This window comes from Mya arenaria, chromosome 11 (genome assembly GCF_026914265.1).
Source record: "Mya arenaria isolate MELC-2E11 chromosome 11, ASM2691426v1".
In the NCBI taxonomy this organism is placed as follows: Eukaryota; Metazoa; Mollusca; class Bivalvia; order Myida; family Myidae; genus Mya; species Mya arenaria.
The window spans coordinates 68,507,388-68,528,590 of record NC_069132.1 but is presented as its reverse complement, the minus strand read 5'-3'; the positions used below and the strand labels follow the sequence as shown (position 1 = coordinate 68,528,590).

The following is a 21,203-nucleotide window of genomic DNA, read 5'->3' as shown; positions in this document are numbered from 1 at the left end:
TTAAACTTTCGACTACTGTGCTTGTTTCTGTAGTTTTTCATATCAATATTCATTATTCAATAACCTACAGGTGATAGCAGCCTATTTGCACCGCTGTTCCCCTGCAGAGCAGGAGTCTTTTATGAAGCATGAGGGTTTCCATCTTCTGTCCGCCCAGATGTACCAGTACCCCACACACACTGCACAGCTGGAGGCGGCCATGTCTGTTGTTCTTCACAGGATATTCAACATTGATGATGGGTATGTAGAGGCAGTTTGTTGTCTGCTTAGCTGCTTTTAAAAAACACTACAATACTAACAAAAACTAAAATACCCACAATGTTTAGAATTTCTAATTTTATGAGCTTGTCTGTTTTTCGAAGACATAAAATCTTCATTGCCTTGGTGTCACTGTGGGCGGTGCCTTGGTGTCACTGTGGGCGGTGCCTTGGTGTCACTGTGGGCGGTGCCTTGGTGTCACTGTGGCCGGTGCCTTGGTGTCACTGTAGGCGGTGGTATGCAGACACTTTACCCTTAGTCATTACTCAAAAAAACATTCAAAAGAATTGAATTAAGCTTTGTACATATGATGCCAGTGACAATCAGCACATGACAAGCAAGGCCCATAACTCCCCTTTTTATACTTACAGAAATATAAGATTTAAAGTTTGCTCCTCAGGGCACACATTTTTTGAAAGCCTTAGAAAACCAAAGTTTAATAAATGTTTGAACTGACGATAAAATACCAGCACAAAATTACTATTAAGTATTTCCATGTCCATGTTGATAGAAATCCTTGTCCCAGTTACAGGCTAGTGCTAGTTGAGAGATAAAACAAACACTTAGTATGTACCAGGAATTAGGCAGCCACTTTTTAATGTCTTCCAATGTCCATGTTGATACTAGCTTCTTGTCCCAAGCTAGTGCAAGCAGGTTAGTGCTAGTTGGAGATAAACTTGCACTGCATATGTACCAGGAATTAGACAGCCACTTTTTAATGTCTTCCAATATCAATGTTGATAGTAGCTCCTTGTCCCAAGCACAGGCTAGTGCTAGTTGAGAGATAAACTAGCACTAGGTATGTACCAGGAACCAGGCGGCCACTTTTCAGTGTCTTCTATTGTCCATGTTGATAGTGGCTCCTTGTCCCAAGCACAGGCTAGTGCTAGTTGAGAGATAAACTAGCACTGATATTATGTACCAGGAACCAGGCGGCCACTTTTCAGTGTCTTCTATTGTCCATGTTGATAGTGGCTCCTTGTCCCAAGCACAGGCTAGTGCTTGTTAGGAATAAAACAAGCATTCAATATATATACAAGAACTCGGGCAGTAACATTTTAACGTCTCCAGTGTCCATGTTCATAGTAGCCCACTGTCCCAAGCACAGGTTGTTCTAGTGAGAGAAAAAAAGCACGGAGAAACAACTTGGCAGCCACTTAAATGACTTTTTGTGTCCAAGTTGATATCTTTTAATTTGTCAGAAAGTTATTTTACATTTAATTGCTATTGCAATATCTAACTTCTAAAGTCACAATGTGTGCCATTAAAAGCATCCCCTTTGTTCTACTTTAACTCAGCCAGTATTTTATATTAATTGATAACTGATTAGAAGCATGAATTTATTTTAAATCATTTCCCTTGCATCAGTTAAGATAATTATTGTAATCTTATTTAAGAATAAGTTTTCATTTCATTAACTATTGTTGGAATGATTATACCTCAAAGTAATTAGCAAGGGTTTAAATCATCATACTGGTTGATGGTACAATTCCGAAAAGGACACAAATCCCGAACACCATCTAAAACACGCATTCGTTTACCGTGATCGATTATTCGATGATCTAGATCAATACAGAGGCTTGCCTTGTTCACACTTGCAAAGTTTCATCTTGTTTTGTTAAGTATTTTTTATGTGTATTGTTTTAGATAATATAAATAATTAACAACACAAGGCAATTAAGGAAATTTAATTTGAAGTATTTTGATAAAGCTATTTCATATAGCAGAAGTATTTGAATATCCCAAAATGTGTACCAAAGAAGAAGAAAAATGAAGAGGCCTTCATCTTTTTTAAGTTTCATCATTTTGATAGGCATTGTATTTAATTATTGTCCTATGCCTTTCTTGGGAGTTCTCCTTGAATTTGTCAATAGATGTCATAATAAGTAAGATCTTAATGGAACTTTTTGAGGTATCTTGAAATGTTCATTGGGAAATGGGAATTTCCAAGCTATGCAAATAGATAAATCTCGTGGCAAAAGTTATTATTAAATATACGGTAGCTTCTAAATGAACTATTTTACGCTTATCTTTTATTGTTTTTATTTAAGAAATACTTTAACCATGGTCATAAAACATTCAAGATATTTAAATGAAACTTTTTTACACATATTGCTTGTAAAGCTAGGCTCATAACTCAAATCTTTATAATTATTACATTATGCCCTTTTTGCGACTGGAAAACAACAGACAAATATTTTTGTTTACTCCAAGGCACTCTTGTTTGGCAGTGAATTTTGTAATCCTGAAAAACAAACATTTTATTTCCAGACTTCATCCAGAAGAAACCCTTGATGACCTTAGCAGAGTTCAGCAAGCTGCCATCCCACTGGTCCTTGCATTGCTAGGCAACAGCACAGGTGACCTTGCCCTCTGCCACAACTCCCTACAGTGCTGCTGTGCTCTGTTCGAGAGGTCAGAGGTTGTTGCCTTGGTGATGATGGAACAAGGCCTCATAGAAGTGCTGTGTTCAATGCTTGTCAAGTTACTAAAATCTGGATCCAGGTATGGAGAAAATAATCATTGATTCTTAACTGGTCTGTACTTCAATGAAAAAACTGGTATCATTAAACCCTTGGGGTCATTGTCATCATGAAAACCCTGGCCATAACTCTATAACCATAGTTCTAAAATATTAAAATGAAACTTGGTACATATTTTGCCAGAGAAAATATTAATGCACATGCACAGCATGACCCACAACTCTGGGTTCAATTATTGTAAAATTATGTCTCTTGTTCAAGTGTTAAAGTAAAACAGGTTCTGGGGCCGTAGTAAATAATCAACTTAAATTGAACTTAAATTTAAGCTTAGAATTTGAGTGTTTTGATTGGCCTGTATATTTAGCTGACCAATAGGCTAAATGGAATAAATAAGGCATGTCTAAGGATAAGGATAGATCTTTGACTACTTGAATACTGGCCCTGCTCTATAAAACTTTAAACTATTGTATTTGCTTAAACTGTCTATGTAATGAATGAAATTATTAGGGAATTTTTGACATGATTAAGATATTATTATCTTTTAATTAGTATTTCAATGATAAGGTAATATAATGTCACAGGTACAATTTTATACTGTTCATTTGTTAACACATAAAATGTTTGTTTCCCTATTTTTAAACCCCACTGTTGTTTACAGGTGTACAGATGTAGAGGGTGCAGATGAGAGTGACATTCTCTTTGAAGACCTGCAGATATTCTTTAGGATTCTAGCATTAAGGGAGTTCAGGTATGAAAACATCTCAATTTGCCCATAGTTATTTAAGACAATAAGAAAGAGTAAATTTTCCTGTTGTGGATCTATGGTATTGTGATAAGACACTGTCAACCAAGGGGCCCCAGGTTAAATTCTCCACCTCAACACTGAAAAAAGATGAACTGTCTTCATGGAGGGACTAATTGTGGGTTGTGTGAGACAGTGCTGTACAGTCTGGAACAGGCTACGGAAGGAGGATCCATGGTCTAGTGGTAAAATACTGTTTACCAAAGGGTCCAGGGTTTGATTACCCGCCTCACCACTGTAAAGACAAACTGTCTGCTGTACACTGTTACACATTAAACATGAAGGGTAGCTAGCTCTAACCAGGGTAACATTAAGCCACTAGGCACAATGCCCAACATCCTTACCAGACTGATACTTTCACCTTGGCCAACACCCATAGCTTAATAGACATACCCTTGCATATTTATTTAAGCCCCATTTTGAATCATTGAACGCATATTTTGATCCCATTCTGTATGTATTCTCTACATTAATATTGCTTTGATACTGTTGATTTTAGTGCAAGTGGGGATGAGCACTATCGCCAGTTTGAAGACATCATATATCTCCTCCAAGACATTGAAAACACTGAAGCTTTGTTAAATGGTAAGATTTACTTGGATGGTTTATTAGCTCATTTGTTCTTGTCAAGATTTTGTCTTGGCTATAGCTTGAGGTATATAAATAGTTTAGATTTGCATTTGTTTATAAATGTTGAGACAAGAGTGAGGTTTAGCACTGGAAAACATGATTTACTCTGACTTCATTTGTCATATGGAGGATAATTGTTTGTTCCAGTGTATGATAGCTATATATTCCATGATGTGTCAGCACCAAAAATTATATAATTCTATATTTTCACTGTTCATTAGGTGGAAAAAAATGCAATCTTATACTGAAAAAACTTTTTTTATTTTTTTTTTATTTCATGCTTATATTAATCATAATCAGCAATTTGATGTTGGAAATATAAGCCAAATACAGGAAATGATGTTATCATTTATTTTTATCCCAGCACTGAGGGCAATTACATTGTTACTTTATAGTGAAACAGGCTAAAATAAGTGAAACAGTAAAATTAAAGTTTGATAAACTCATTTTTTCAAGTTATGAGTTTATCAGGATATAATCCTATGTTACTTTTTAATAAACCACAGAAAAACATAAAGTACAAGGTGCTTAAACAAAATATGTATAGATAGACATATGATTGAAATAAGTGTGTTCCACTTTGCTATTAATATTATAGTAAATCTCGGCTCGCTAGGTGTGTTTATTTAATATGTTGAAACTGTATTACTACTATGAAGTCAGTATGATGATTTACATACTTCACCCTGCCCCCAGGTGTAGAATCAAGAGGCACTCGCATGGTCCGGCATGTCCAGTATGTGATACTGGTCGCCATTCTGGAGCTAGTGGAGCGTGCCAGTGAGGAGGCCTCACAGACGTTCAGTATCTTCACCAAGTCGACCAGCGCCCCTAGGCTTACCTCCAGTATAAGCACAAACTATGGTATAAATGTAGTATATCAGTGTTTTTTGTGGTACTCATAGTTCATAATAGCAGTATATGGGGGGGGGGGTACTCATAGTTCATAATAGCAGTATATGGGGGGGGGTTACTCTTAGTACATAATAGCAGTATATCAGGGGCTGGGGGACGTTGGGACAAGTGTGAGATTCTGTCCACAATAAGTTCAACCCCCAGTGAGCTTTTGTTTAAATGTTGGTTCCAAGACGGAATTTACCAGTCAGAAGTTCCGAGAACTTGGAGTGTGGTGTCTGTGTTGTTTGTATGTTGTGTTTCTCTCATTCAGTGTCTCTTGGGCTCAAGCCCAGTGTGCCTCTAAACAAGGTGTTATCTTTGAAGATTTGACTACTGCCCTTGTCCCTGTAGTTTCCCTTGTATGAATGATCTCATATAGGTTTTTAGCTCGACTTTTCAAAGAATAAGGAGAGCTATACTACTCACCCTGGTGTGGGCGTTAATATCTCAGCAATTACTTGATGGATTGCATTGAGACTTTATACAATGGTACTCAACCATCCAATCTACTTAGATAACCAAGTAAGATAACTCCAGTTTGCATTAAATTAAAATAATGGCCCCTTCTTTATTTGACATAGAAATTCTGGTTAAGGTTTTGCATGTAACCACTTTTTAGTCAATACCTCAGCGAATACATCATGTATAATTGCATTGAAACTTTACACACAGGCTCCCATCTATTTAACCTTCTTATTTAATCAAGTAAGATAACTCTATCTTTTATAATATATAATTTTTGCCCCTTTATTACGCGACTAAGAAATTTTGGTTAAGGTCTTGCATGTTAGCACACATAGGATAATATCTCAGCAACTATTTGATGTATTGCGTTGAGACTTTATACAATGGTATTCAACCACCCAACTTAATTGAATAACCAAGTTAGATAACTGTATTTTGCAAATAATGGCCCTTTATTATTAGACTTAGAAATTTTCGTTAAAATTTTGCATGGAACCACATTTATGTTAATATCTCAGCACACCATGTATTGCATTGAAATCTAATCTAACAGTGATCCATGCATGTTTCGCCAAAACTTTTCAATCCTTACATTGAAAAGCGGCGGAATAGTCGAGTGCGCTGTCTCTGTGACAGCTCTTGTTATACCTGCAATAGTTTAAAGTGAGTACAGTCGAACCTGTAGGCTTGATATCCTAGGGACCTGTCTTATCACTTTGAGCCCTACGAATATCGAGCCTAGTGAGAATGTTTACACAGAGTAAAACAAAATTGATCCTTTATATCCAGTTTTAGCCAACAAGGAAATCAAGCCAAGCTATATCGAGCCAATGGTTTTTGACTGTATGTTATGTAAAAACAAGTTTTAATTTTTTGTATTATTATGTCTTTGTCAAGAATTATAATTTTGATATGCTCATCTATAACTTGTATCTTAAACAAATATAAAATGCACTAAACATTAAGATTTTGTAAAACTTTCTGCTCTTTAGTCTGCTTTTTAGACCACCTGCAAACCTCATAATTTGATAATGATTAACAGAAGTTAGATCATGGAAATCAAATTTCAACCTATTCAGTTGCCTTAAAAATGACGTGCATTTGCCGCTTAAGCCACGTATCACTGTTTTTCTATATCTAACACATATCCCAACATTTCGCACTCGCCAGGTTCACGACCCATTGTTCCACCCCATCGCACACTTACCTCATCTCCACACAACTTCTCCGTTAGCGGCAGTTTTGGGAAATTCCCGTTTAGAAAGCGTTCCAGTGGTTACTATGTTAAAACAGATGCCCCATTTGGGATGGAGAACTTGGGCACTAGTGGATCTGGGGCGGAAAGCGATAGTTCCCAGGACTCTCTACACTCTGGGAGTGTACACAAAGTGAACGTACCTGTACGGAAACATGGATATGGAAGAACATTGTCCCTGGAGATGAGCCTCGGAAAGTCGCCAAAAAGTAGTTCCCTTCTACAAACCATGTTTAGTCATATAAAGAGGAAGAAGCATGAGCTGAAACCGCTGAATCAGAATGAGCTGATAGAGAGACTGAAGAGGATAATAGCTCTCACTGTGGAAACGGCAGTGTATACTGGTGAGTGTTGTTAATGATGCTATACAGAGGATTACTATTGTTTCAGTGTAAGATCGTAATATATTTCACCAAGTGAGCACCAAAAGCTATATTATTTCACAAGTGGCTTAGTGTACATATTCAACACTATCATTCATTTAAGACATCACGTCTAAAGTGATAACACTCAGGTTGCACAATTGTCAAATGTATAAAATATTTGTTCATGCTAGTGACTTATTTTATGATATTACATGTATTATTGATCAATGATTGTGCTGGCATGACTAAGTTGAACAGTAATTTTGAAAAAATAAAAAATATATATATATATACTTAAAAAGTCAGGGTTATGTCTGATATGACCACATTTGGTTTATCTATTTTAACTTTTTCTAAAGATATAGGTCTGGTCCAATATCACAAAAATACAATCTCAATTTCAGACTCAACTAATTTTACGACACAACATCAAAAGTTATTAAAAATTGTGTATGTATTTACATCTTTTAAAAGCGCCTGACTAAATTATTTATTTGAAAATACAGTGATATTTAGCTAAAATGAATTTCATGCTTACCCATATCTGTATCTTGAACATTCAGACTATGTATTGTCAGTTACACACTTGATTAAAACTTGCAGGATTACAAAAGAGTACAATTGTTTAGCTCATCCAACCACAAAGTCATTTTTAACTTTGTTTCCAGTACTCTTAAAGCTCCAACATTTCTTCATTTATAAAAAATGACATACTTAATCTTGTTCCCACTCGAGTACCTTCAGTTCTTCACCAATATCTGAAATAAAAATTATGACAATAAAATCTTTACCAAATGCCATGGACAGAGTTCAATATATCAGGTTTGCCATCCAAGGCCCTATAGCCCTCTTGTGTTTATAGCTCGCAAAATTTCCTCCACAGAACGGAAGGTGAAAGAGATGCGCCACATTATCCATCTACTGGAGCCTATGTCACCCGCGGAGAGTGCCGAGTGGAACTTCATGAGGAGACTGATAACCTTCACCTACAGGGCGCTGGAGGCAACACTGACACAGGTTTGTCAATGCTAAGTTTATACTGATTATTCCCACATCACTTAGTGGTATGTACTATATAGGAATCATCTTGTCCCTTCTAATCATCCATTGGTTGACATAGGGACAAGTATATTTTTCTCTATTACTCCACATGTTTTTTTAGATATTGACTTCAAAGTTTATAAACCTATTGACTGTGTTGAGAAGTGCTGTGCAAAAGAAACATTACTATTGTAACTTTTGTGAATGGTATTTTAGAGTTATTGCCCTTTGATTATTTTAATTACTTTAAGCTTGATTGTGAAGAAAGATTATAGCTTATACAATAGTGCTTGAGTCTGTTTTCTTAGTCGAATACAGTACTGATAACCATGAGGCCGCCTGGTGGGGTTCAATGACCTATACCACAAGAACACTAGCACCCTTGATTTTTGGTCGTTTGAGTCCAGATGTTTAACCTCATCTGTTTTTCCAAGAAAATAGTCTCATATTATATAATTGCTATAGCTTCGGTTTTGTAGGTGTCATCCTAGTTCAAACACTGTGACCTTTGCCATAACTCGAAAATGGATCAAGATATTTAAGTGAACCTTGGTACCAATGTTTAAAATTAACTTTGGCTATTTAGCTTTGCCATAGACTTACTGTTAAATTATTCTGAAGTCATGAAACTTGGTACACAGGTTAACAAGCATATTTTATATTTGTACCAAGAGTTATTACCTCAGAGTTGAAAAAAATATGAAGATTGCAGTGTACCTTAATATTTTACAGGAGAAGAGTTTTGGTGGGAAGAAAGCCAAGAACTTAATCATGTGGGGAGCCAAGGATGTACTCAGAGTTCAGGTAATGGGGCTAGTGTTGGGAATCGGTTCCAATTTTACTATTGATAATTGGTTCCACTCAAGTAACTGATTATCAATAGTACAATCGTTGTTTTAAAACACTAATAGAACCTGAATTGTAGTTTTATTCATGCACAGTACTAAACTTTTAATCATTATATGCATATACGTTATGTCTATGATTAAAGTTATTAAGTGTTGTTGTATAAAAAATAGTTCATTTTCTTGCATATTTGTGGCTTTTATCAGCCATTTTGTTAAAGATAACATCTGAACACTTACCAAAAATAGTTTTACTTATTTTTTTAATTATTATGTAACTATTGTCTCTTACCAGCTGGGAAGACTGGTAAGTCTGATGCTGTCCAACCGTGTGGGGCTAGACCAGCGTGTGTTTACCCTGTCCTTCCTGACCGGGGAGCAACGAGGCATGGAAATACTCAACCTCATCATCCAGTACCAGGATCTGGTAGGGGCCAGATATGATTGATTACTTTGGGAGGGGCCTGATGAGTTTATTAACTTAGAGGGGCCTGACATGTTTGTTAATTTTTTAGAGGGACCAGACATGGTTGTTAACTTTTAAGTGGTGCCTGCTATGTTTGTTAACTTATGAAAGGAGTCTGACATGCTTGTTCAATGTTGAGAGGGGCCAGACTTGCTTGTTAACTTTTGAGATGTTTGTTATCTTTCGAGAATAGTCAGACATGTTTGTTAATTTTTGAGAGGGGCAGGCAAGATTGTTAACTTTTAAGATGGGCCAGACATGTGTGTTACTTTTTGTGAGGGCCAGACATGTTTGTTAACTTTGGAGAGGGGCCAAACATGTTTGTTATCTTTTGCGAGGGGCAAGACATGTTTGTGAATTTTTGTGAGGGGTCAGACATGTTTGTTTACTTTTGATAGGGTGAGGCATGTTTGTCTACTTTTGAAAGGCCAAACATGTTTGTTAACTTTTGAGAGGGGCCAGACAGTGTGTTTACCGTTATTTTTTGAGAAAATCAAACATCATTATACAACACAGTTGTTGCAAATGCTTAGTAATATATATATATGAATATAAATTATGTCTAAATAAAACAAAAAAACTTTTGTTATAGAAATATGCATTGAGCTTTTGAGGTTTATTTTTCATGGTTTTGATTCAGTCATTTAATTTGAAGAAATGTTATTTGCTTAGATGCTTGCAAACGTACTATGGCAGGTTTAAACTGCCTTTTGATATGAATTACTTCAAAATTACAAGGACTCGAAATGTGATTATTACATGTAAGATTTATTCATTTCAAAAAATTAAAAAATCACTCTTCTTTATTTTTCAAATAAATCCTCAATGTGTATTCTACATTTTCTTAGGGTAATGACCTAGGGTACCACATCCATGACCTGATCCGTAACTGCCGAGCCAACCTGTCGGGCCAGCAGATCGAGGATGGCTCACGCCTCATCAACCATCTGACCAGTGCCAGGTGTGAGGTCTTCTCTCCAAGGGCTGAACTCACATCTGTGGAAAGAGAAAGAATACAGGAGGTGAAAAATATGTTTGTTATATCTCACAAAACAAAGGTGTGTGTGTGGGGGGGGGGAGTATATACATGTAGGAGGGAGCTTGTCAGTTTGTTGGATTTGTCCGGATGACAACTCATGAAAGAAGAGACAGATTTTATTTTATTATACCCCCCAAAACAAAGTTTGGGGGGGGGTATACTGGAATCGGGTTGTCCGTCTGTCTGTCTGTCCGTCTGTCCGTCCGTTTTTTTTTTGTCCGGGATTCATCTTTGTCGTTATTGAACAAATCTTTTTCAAACTTTCAGATATTAATGGCCATGATGTAAACTTGCGCCTCTGTGAAATTGGTACGGGTCACATGACCCTGACCAGAGTTACCTCCCCTTGATGTGTTAAAGTAGGCAAAATAAGCCCTGTCCGGGATTCATCTTTGTTATTATTCAACAAATCTTTATCAAACTTTCAGAAATTAATGGCCATGTTGTAAACTTTCGCCTCTGTGAATTTGGTACAGGTCACATGACCCTGACTGGAGTTATCTCCCCTTGATGTGTTAAAGTAGGCAAAATAAGCCCTGTCCGGGATTCATCTTTGTTATTATTCAACAAATCTTTATCAAACTTTCAGAAATTAATGGCCATGTTGTAAACTTTCGCCTCTGTGAATTTGGTACAGGTCACATGACCCTGACTGGAGTTATCTCCCCTTGTAAGCAAAATTAGCTTTGTCCGGCCTAACTCCAGGGCAAACAACCTAGACATGGAGGGGTGGGGGGTATTCGTTAGCCTATGGCTTACAGTTCTAGTTTTAAATATTTTTGGTACACATTGAAAACACCTTAAAATCCAGGTCTTGTTCAGATTTTTTAACAAACTACAAGTCTATAATAGAGTTATGTTTCCTTTTTAAGGTAGAACTTGCTGAAAATACGGTGTCCAATCAACAAACTACCCATTTTTAATGTCCCCTTGGACTTGTCTTAAAGCAGCGTCTGAATGATAATTTGTAACTGTACAATGGATTCAAATATTTTTTCACTATACAGATTTAACACTATACAATACTTCTCAACGTCATCATCATCAGCAGCAGCAGCAGCAACATCATCTCTTTGTCACCATCACCTTTGCCACTATCCCCACAACCATACCTTTTTTTAATATATCCACCACCACTTTCACAGCATCATCGTTATTGTCATCATCATCACCACCACTTCCATCTCTACATTTAACCACCACTGCTGTTGTAGAGGTGTATTAGATAAACTATGACATTACCATTGCAGAGGAAGAGGCAAATAGAGGAGAGACTGGAGAACCAGAGAAAAACCTGGACCGAGAGGAAGAAAATGGCACTCGAGAAAAGGTGAGTTGAAGATCATACAGCTGAATATGACACTTTGGTTTATAATTATTTCTTTTGCTTGATTGTGACAAAAGCCTTCATCTTATAGAATCACACATCGAGCCCTTTTCCTGGGCAGTGATCAGTACTGGTGTCATTTTGGAGAGGTCATGAGAAGATACCCCTGGTGGGATTGAACCATAACCTCTTGGGTGAGAGGTGGACACCTACACCACAAGACCATATTCACCCAAGCCGTGGCTTGCTGAATTGTGCTAATTCCTAAAACTGTTATATCAAGCAATCTTTGATGCCACAGAGCCCTTTATTATAGAAAAATAAATCCACACTAACATGGAGTTGGTTCTTGACAACACAAATTAGTATGAAGAATATCTAGCCATATCAAATCACCATTGAAATTATAACATTGAGTAAAACCTGTATACATTCAATAATACAATGGTGTAATGTGAAAAATAAGAGACTGAAGAAATGGAATAACAGAAGAACATCTATAAGTACGGGCCCTGTTTTAAGAAAGATCATGAGGCTTAAGATTGTTATTTTTCAAGGCATTACCCCATTTGTGACAGAGCTGCATTTCAATTAAAATATCAAAAGGACATTTATTGCATAGAATCTGACCCTAACTTTACTGGTGTACCTGAGCACTCTTAAGCGCCGTAAAGTTTATGTCTATGATGTCTAATTAAAACAAGGACCTGGAAATTTATACATGTATTTTTCATATAAACTTGATATTTAATACCAATTATCTAGGATATACAAAAAGTTTGATGACCTTGCGAGTCACCTAAGAGACGGTGCCATGGAGATGACCCAGACAGTGACTCAGTTACAGACAAGCCTGCGGAACGGGTTCATAACCCACATCAAACAGAACAAGACAGCCAGCATCCAGGTGAAGAAACAGTGGCAGGAGATTGTACAGAACCTCACACATGAAAGGTAATTTAGAGAGATGTATTGCGGCGGGTGGGTGGGGGATGATGTAATGATGGGAATTATTCTTATTATGATTATTGATATGGTGGTGCTGCTGATAATAATGCAGCTGTTGTTGCTACTTCATAATTGTGCTGATTATTGCAATGCTACTTATAAAAATGATAACCATCATGGTGATCTGACAATGTGATAACTACTTTAGAGATGATAAACTTGGGCATAATAATGATAACAATGAATATTTCTTCTAGGGCTCTGTGGTATGATGAGAAGTCTTACCCCAAGTCCTGGCAGCTTGACCCAACTGAGGGCCCCTGCAGGGTCAGAAAGAGGCTCCAGAGGGGACATCTTGGCATTCTTCCGAAATTCATCAAGAAACAGTTCCAATATAAATTAGGTAGGCTTAAAGGGAACTAGACATCAGATCATACAATTGCAAGAAAAAAATAAAAATTTCGAATCATACATAAAATTGATATCGTTGTGTACATTGCATTGAATCTTACTTACTAATATTTAAAAAAAAGCATTGGTATGTGTATTTGTACACATCACACTATAAACTGGGAAACCATTATTCGCTTTTTTATACGTATAATCACAGCTAAGACAATGACAAAATATTCTTTTAATCATGTTAAGTGATATATAATGGGCCTCATACTACTAAGGTCTTATTGACAATTTTAGGCATTTTTTGAGAAATAACTACAGTCAAACCTGTATTAAGTGGCCACCCTTGGGAAATGATCAAAGTGGCTGCTTAATCCTGGTTTGACATTTCTGCCTCTTTAGCTTTATTCAGAGATGGATTATGTATCTTAATTACCACCTCACACCACAATCAGTAACTTCTGTATCAATATTATTGAAGAAGGTTGAAAACAAATACATTTGTATAGATAAAATAACTTTATTTTAAATTTATAAATAAAATACATTAGATAAATGTTGATACAAGGCATAAACAAAACACACCACATATCAGTCTACACATTTACACAACTACATGTACATTCACATTTTTGAGTTCACTTTTTAAAGAAGTCCATACATTTGATAAATGTTGATGCATAGCATAAACAAAACACACCACATATCAGTCTACACATTTACACAACTACATGTACATACACATTTTAGTTAATTCAGTTCCTCATGTCCTGTCATTTTCCTCTGTCTTTTTGCGTTTGGATTTCTATTGCTTTCATATTCCTCCACAATTAAGAAAAGTAAGAAATTAATTTGAGTCCTTCCACAGTTAAAATCCTTGGCAACACTTCTTGCACTACGGCCGTTTTCTTATAACTTTATACACTCGACACGTTTTTTTTAGAGTCAAACACTTTCGATTAGTCTTATTTTCAGCCATAATCAAAGTTAAAAAATATCAAGAACATTGCATTGTGTAAATATCCGTTCATAGAAATTTAAATCCGTGCCCTTTGAAAAATAATATTGAAGTGAATAAAAATCGTAACTCATTTCACGCCTTCGAATGACAATGCAAACTGTGAATTCATAATAACCGGTGTTTTTGTCGGTATTTAATAATTAACTTCGTAATTATTTAATTATCTTATTAATTGTTTCATTAATTGTGTCAATTCTGATCAAAACATTCGCCAACATGAAATAAATATGATTTCTAGATGAGTAAACATGCATGGCAATCGTGTGATACAATATTCATTTTCATTGGATGACGGAGATACCCGAGGCCGTCGTTCTTTTCCGTAAACTTCTATACGCAATTTAAGCTGTGTATTGGAAAAATTTATACGCGTAAGTGTCAGTGACAAGGGATTAGTGGCCTCTAATTAGTGTTTATATGGCTTCATGGGGACAAAAATTAGTGGCCGTGGCCGCGTTAGACAGTTGGCCGCTTAATACACGTACATTATATAGTAAAAAAACGTACGAGGGGAATTTGGAGTGGCCCGTTAAGGCAGGTGGCAGGTGGCCATTTAAAGCAGGTGACCGTTCAACCAGGTTTGACTGTATTTGCCGATTTAGGGACCATCTGATGTTAAGTCCCTTTAACATAAAAAGTAATACCTGTTATAAATATCAGTTCTATTTTGGTTTCATTTAGAGGAAAATGAAGTATGTACCTATCATAAAGGATAAACTTTCAAAACATCGTTCATTCACAGACATTTTGCTATAAAGCCGTCATTTTTCTTTAGCCTCTGAGACTGTGGACCCTCCCCTGATCTACCTGTTTGAAGATGACCACCAGGTGTCCGACTCAGCAGCACTCATCTACCAAATACACAGGAACAAAAAAATCAGGTATGGGTGTGACAATACAGGGGTTTGACAAGTCTCATTATGGTTAAATTAAAAGCTAGAAGTCTTTCACGATGTCTGTCAGTAGAAGGTTTAATGAATGGCTTTAGGCCATCTTACGGAGCCTTGAAGACACATGGGTATGTCATTGGCCTGCCTCAGCGCCCAGGTCTCAATTCTTTTTTCAATCAATAATTTGATCACTCTTTCCAGTCTGCAAACTTGGTATTTGCATTGGTCATGGTCAGTAGTTGATTTTGGGGTCAAAGGTCAAGATCATGGTGACCTGTACTAGAAAATGATGGGCACTCCCAACAGGTGCTATAAAGGACCTTCCCCAGGCTAAGCATAATAATAATTAAAACAAATTCTTAACAACAATGAGATGTTTTCCAGGTTCACGTCCACCTGTAGAGCAGTGTCTCCGGTAGGGGAGAGCAAGGGGGAACTCCTTATTGGGGAGGACAGCGTGTTCTTTGTGGCAGATGAGGCCATCTCCGACGCTAACTACACACAGGTTAGTAGTTTTGTTCATTGATAAAAACGGTTTTAGTACGTTGCAAAATATGCATCAGTTTCCAAATTGTCTGAAGTTGCTAAAGATGAGGTATTATCATAACCTTAGGGCTTTATTAAAAAAACTTCTTAATGAACAATTTCAATTTTTATAAAATTTAGTAACAAATATTTTGATTAGCCTCTATCTTTCAACAAATTTAGTCATATGACTTCATAATTTGGATAATTATTTCTTGCTATTTTCATATTTTGGGTTAATAAATATTGTTAGTTTTCATTAAATTCAACTTAGAAAAAATGGAAAGTTGAACATTTTCACTATGATGCTTTATGAATAAAACCCCTGGTTGTTGTCCTCAAAATCTTTCAAAAACTGTTGAAAATATTAATAAGAAACTTGGCACGCAAGTTTATATTGTCAATTTGAATATTGAGGGTCATTATTCTAGCTAAAATATAACTAGAGTATTAAGCCTTGAGCAACAAAAAATTGACTTGGCATTTGGAGATACATACAATGCTTTTAGTGGACTTAGGTTATCACAACTACCATAGATTGACTAACACTGTTGAGATAACAGCTTCAATTCCATGTTAATTCATTCAAATGGAATCTTTAGTCATCCTTCTTTTTTACTATTTTCCTCAGGTGTTGCTAGGTAACAAGGACCAGTTGTCCATGACTTGGCCATTCGAGGACATCCTGGAAGTCCAGAAGCGCTGGTACGAGCTCACAGACACTGGCATTGAGATTTTCCTCACCAATGGGAAGACATGCCTGCTCGCTCTTCGGTCAAGCAGAGTATGTATAATGCAATATTCTGTCAGACTCAGTAATAAAAGTAATGGTACAAGAGATTGCCTTATTGGCATTGAAACCATCTTCACAATGGGAAACCCTACCTTCTGACTTATCAGTCAAGTAGGTTACGGTTGTTATATCTCTAGCACAGTTAATGTTCTACAAAGTGAACTTAAAAGCATACAGATACATACCATAAAGTTTGCTTACAAATTCAAGCATTATTTCTTATTATTTAAGCAAATAGATACAGGTATTAAAATGTTCTTACATAAGCATAAAATTAAGTATTCTTACAGAAACTGGCTTTGAATTGTGCTCTTAAATAAAGGCATCAATTTGTGCTTACAAATACAGACTTTAAAATGCATTGGAGAAGTTTGACCTATGTAACAATTCTATGTTAATATTTTTCAGGAGAGGGATGAATTGTTCCAGCGTCTTCTTATGCTGGAGCTACCAAACAGACGCAGCCCCATGAACATTATGGATGCCTTGGACAGCTGGGAAAATCGATCCAGCACAAACTTTGAGTATCTCACCGAGTTGAACAAGCTTGCTGGACGATCCTTCAATGATCTCATGCAGTATCCCATAATGCCATTTATTTTGAAGGATTACACGAGTCCAAGTATAGATCTGAGGGACATTTCCGTGTACAGGGACCTTTCCAAGCCTGTCTCTGTACAAGATCCCAAGAACGAACAGAAGTTCAAGATGAATTATGAGGTAGGGTAAAATAAAAACATGTTTATTGCAAAGTGTTTATTCAAATGTAGTATGAAATGTGGTCGAAACTCACAAAGTGGTGACAGTGGTCTAGTGGTGTAGGTGTATGCCTCTCACCAATGATATAGTGGGTTTGAGCCCTCCTTATATTCTTATGGCCTCTTAAAATGTACACCAGTCCTGGATTTGGCCCAGGAAGCTGACTAGAGAGTGGTTATATTAGTTATCAACTTTCTTTAAAGTGGAGCTCTTAGAAATTAATATAACAAAGCTAAGCTAAAAACTCAAAGACTATGTATCAAAACTAATGGAATTAAGTAATCCAGCGTAAGTATGATATAAATAATCTTACATTATTCCTTACACTGAAAAAACACTTTAAATCCCAAATGGAAATTTACTGAAAAACAAATCATTGGAAAATGATACCACAACTAATATTCAGTCATAGAAAATAATGTGTTTAAGATGGTTTTAAATATTAATCATAAACCTATTTTTCCAGATCTTGAAAGGAGAGTTTGATCGTTTTGGTCAGGAGGGAATGACAGGTCTGCGTGTGGCCCCATACCACTACGGCAGCCATTACTCCAACAGCGGCAGCGTGCTTCATTTCCTTGTCAGGCTGCCACCATTCACCAAAATGTTTCTCGGATTCCAGGGTATTTATAAACATGATTTAACTAATAATTCTAAGGTGCCAATAGTAGGTTTATTAATGTGCTTAACCTTATAATTCTGAGGATCATTATATATGAATTCTTGACAGTTCTACTTATTACTTTTCAAATAATCAATGTTCTTCTCTTAACTTAAAATTAATTTGTTTCAGCTGTGCTTCTTTCACTAAATAAATCTTGTCCTCCTTTTTGTCTGCATAATTAAAACAAACAGAGATGTTCATGTCTGCTAAAACAGTGAGAAGACAAACTTCCCCTGACAGAGATGTTCATGTCTGCTAAAACAGTGAGAAGACAAACTTCCCCTGACAGAGATGTTCATGTCTGCTAAAACAGTGAGAAGACAAACTTCCCTGACAGAGATGTTCATGTCTGCTAAAACAGTGAGAAGACAAACTTCCCCTGACAGAGATGTTCATGTCTGCTAAAACAGTGAGAAGACAAACTTCCCTGACAGAGATTTTTCTTGCTGCTAAAACAGTGAGAAGACAAACTTCCCCTGACAAGAGATGTTCATGTCTGCTAAAACAGTGAGAAGACAAACTTTCCTGACAGAGATTTTTCTTGCTGCTAAAACAGTGAGAAGACAAACTTCCCCTGACAGAGATGTTCATGTCTGCTAAAACAGTGAGAAGACAAACTTCCCTGACAGAGATGTTCATGTCTGCTAAAACAGTTAGAAGACAAACTTCCCTGACAGAGATGTTCATGTCTGCTAAAACAGTGAGAAGACAAACTTCCCTGACAGAGATGTTCATGTCTGCTAAAACAGTTAGAAGACAAACTTCCCTGACAGAGATGTTCATGTCTGCTAAAACAGTGAGAAGACAAACTTCCCTGACAGAGATGTTCATGTCTGCTAAAACAGTTAGAAGACAAACTTCCCTGACAGAGATGTTCATGTCTGCTAAAACAGTTAGAAGACAAACTTCCCTGACAGAGATGTTCATGTCTGCTAAAACAGTGAGAAGACAAACTTCCCTGACAGAGATGTTCATGTCTGCTAAAACAGTTAGAAGACAAACTTCCCCTGACAGAGATGTTCATGTCTGCTAAAACAGTGAGAAGACAAACTTCCCTGACAGAGATGTTCATGTCTGCTAAAACAGTTAGAAGACAAACTTCCCTGACAGAGATGTTCATGTCTGCTAAAACAGTGAGAAGACAAACTTCCCTGACAGAGATTTTTCTTGCTGCAATACTTGATCTATGTGTAAATTTTGCTCCTGCCCTTTCAGACCAGAGTTTTGACATTCCGGATCGCACATTTCATAACATGCACACATCATGGCGTCTATCCAGCGCGGAATCCAACACCGACGTCAAGGAGTTGATACCTGAATTCTTCTTCTTTCATGAATTCCTTATAAACTCTGAAGGTAATCATGCTTAAATAATTATTAATTTGTTGTTTTTTAACTGAAGAAAGGAAAGTTGAGGTATTGTAATAATGTGTTAGCCTTAATGTGAAGATAGTTATCGCCATAGTTCCATATTCAGACAGGTTTCTGAATGTTGTGGTTTACATAATACTGAAACACTAAAGTGTTTGGTTTTCAATACAGAGTTTGACTTTGGGAGTCGTCAGAATGGGGAAGCAGTGAACAATGTGGTACTGCCCCCGTGGTGCGGAAACAACGCCCGACTATTCACCCTTATACACCGACAAGCCCTGGAGTCGGAGCATGTCATGGAGCACATCTGTGGCTGGATCGACCTTGTGCTTGGGTACAAGCAGACTGGAGATGCAGCTGTCAGGGCTGTGAACGTCTTCCATCCGGCAGTAAGTTGGAGTTACGAAATTTGGTCGGATGATGTGTAATGAATACTATGTTATGATCGATAATTGGTTGAGCATAGTGTTTACTTTTTAATATTTTGCTCAAATGTGATTAAAACTACATATAGGCTGATATTAACCACTCTGGGAGTCAATTAACTGGGCGGAAACGAGTATTTGTTTTCTTTCTGAGAGGCCAGGAGCAAGTACCCCTACTGGCTATCGAACTCACAGCTGAAAGGTTGACACCCTTATAGAACACTCACTTTAGCTTGATGTAATATGATATTTTAGAAATTCAACTTAAAAAAATTATGATTATTTGGCCTACAAATTTTGAGCAGGTAAATGTCAGATCGTTACTTGTCGATATTTTAGACCTACTTTGGCCTGGACGTGAGCAGTGTTAAAAACACACTGGACCGTAAGGCCATACAGACTATGGTTCGAACATACGGACAGACGCCCAAACAGCTGTTTAAACTGCCACACCCCAGACCAAAGGTCGACTTGAACAGACTTCAGAGGCAAAAGGAGGGCTTCAAGATGAAAACTGTCCAGGTATGTGGTAATGTACTGTTTTAATTGGGCTTGTTAATGAATTAGTTTTGTAGACTTAATATTATTCTAGCAGATTACTTACCAGTCGCCAGTTGTCAATCAAACATTCAGTTGACCAATAATAGGATTGTATTTTGAAAATAAATATAAGCACATGGTTGCATTATCCAATGGACTCATAAACCTCCCTCAAACCACTTATAAGCTAGAAGAATATAGAATTTCCTTTATTCATCCAACGCTTGTGTCACACTTTACTCATAACTAAACTCATTAAACCATTAGTATTACAGCACCTGTGAGTTTTATGCCCAAAAGGGTGGCATTTAGTTATATCCAATACTCTGTCCATCCAATCATTCCCATAGTTTCTGGTCAATATCTGAAAAACAAACGGAAGTAAGTCCTCTGTCAATACCAATACCTTTGACCCCCTGAGACATTGTGTGGCTCATTCCAGGTGGCAGGGCTAAAGTGGGGCACCTACCTGGGCTCTCCGGACTGTCCTGAACCTGTATCGACCTGGGATCAAATATATGATTCCCCAGTTGGGAGCCTAATTGCCCTGCCCGGAACTCCCGGGGATGTTGTGTTTGGGATCAGCCCTCAGAGTTGTCTCCTCGTTCAGCAGAGCCAGGATAAGAATGGAGGTAATTGTAAATATGAAATGGTTATCTTAGTTTAACGTTATAATTACCATGAATTAGAAACTGTTCAATCTCATTAAAAAATCTCTCAAATTTTTTCACAATGTTAAGCGAGGTGCACAGCGTTGTGAAATGAAGCGTATGTCACAATTTGATTTAAATAAGATTGGAAACTGTTAATGCATTATTGTTTGACTTGAGCATTGTTAAGTTGGCTATTAACAAAGGTATCTTCAGTATTGGCCTGGCTCTTTTGTCATTGTACAGTTCCATAAGAATATATCACTCCACTTGTGATACAAACACATTATTTCCTTCCAGTAATTATTTTTAAAGATCACTTGGTCAGCACCAGTATACAGTTTA

General features: G+C 36.9%; 1 protein-coding gene across 3 annotated transcripts in view; it reads left to right on the top strand.

The window, feature by feature from the left end:
- The window catches only part of LOC128208301 (lysosomal-trafficking regulator-like), an 86,753-nt gene that overhangs the window by 50,074 nt on the left and 15,476 nt on the right, over positions 1-21,203 (top strand). For all 3 annotated transcript variants that reach the window (XM_052911844.1, XM_052911845.1, XM_052911843.1), the window contains exons 26-47: positions 71-240; positions 2,530-2,763; positions 3,400-3,489; positions 4,043-4,128; positions 4,870-5,037; positions 6,706-7,134; positions 8,039-8,172; positions 8,929-9,000; positions 9,337-9,468; positions 10,356-10,529; positions 11,797-11,876; positions 12,639-12,827; positions 13,079-13,224; positions 15,017-15,122; positions 15,516-15,636; positions 16,288-16,440; positions 16,858-17,169; positions 17,675-17,831; positions 19,088-19,228; positions 19,415-19,632; positions 20,008-20,190; positions 20,651-20,840. In XM_052911844.1, coding sequence (XP_052767804.1) covers positions 71-240; positions 2,530-2,763; positions 3,400-3,489; positions 4,043-4,128; positions 4,870-5,037; positions 6,706-7,134; positions 8,039-8,172; positions 8,929-9,000; positions 9,337-9,468; positions 10,356-10,529; positions 11,797-11,876; positions 12,639-12,827; positions 13,079-13,224; positions 15,017-15,122; positions 15,516-15,636; positions 16,288-16,440; positions 16,858-17,169; positions 17,675-17,831; positions 19,088-19,228; positions 19,415-19,632; positions 20,008-20,190; positions 20,651-20,840 — 3,685 coding nt within the window. The remainder of the gene's footprint in view (positions 1-70; positions 241-2,529; positions 2,764-3,399; positions 3,490-4,042; positions 4,129-4,869; positions 5,038-6,705; positions 7,135-8,038; positions 8,173-8,928; positions 9,001-9,336; positions 9,469-10,355; positions 10,530-11,796; positions 11,877-12,638; positions 12,828-13,078; positions 13,225-15,016; positions 15,123-15,515; positions 15,637-16,287; positions 16,441-16,857; positions 17,170-17,674; positions 17,832-19,087; positions 19,229-19,414; positions 19,633-20,007; positions 20,191-20,650; positions 20,841-21,203) is intronic.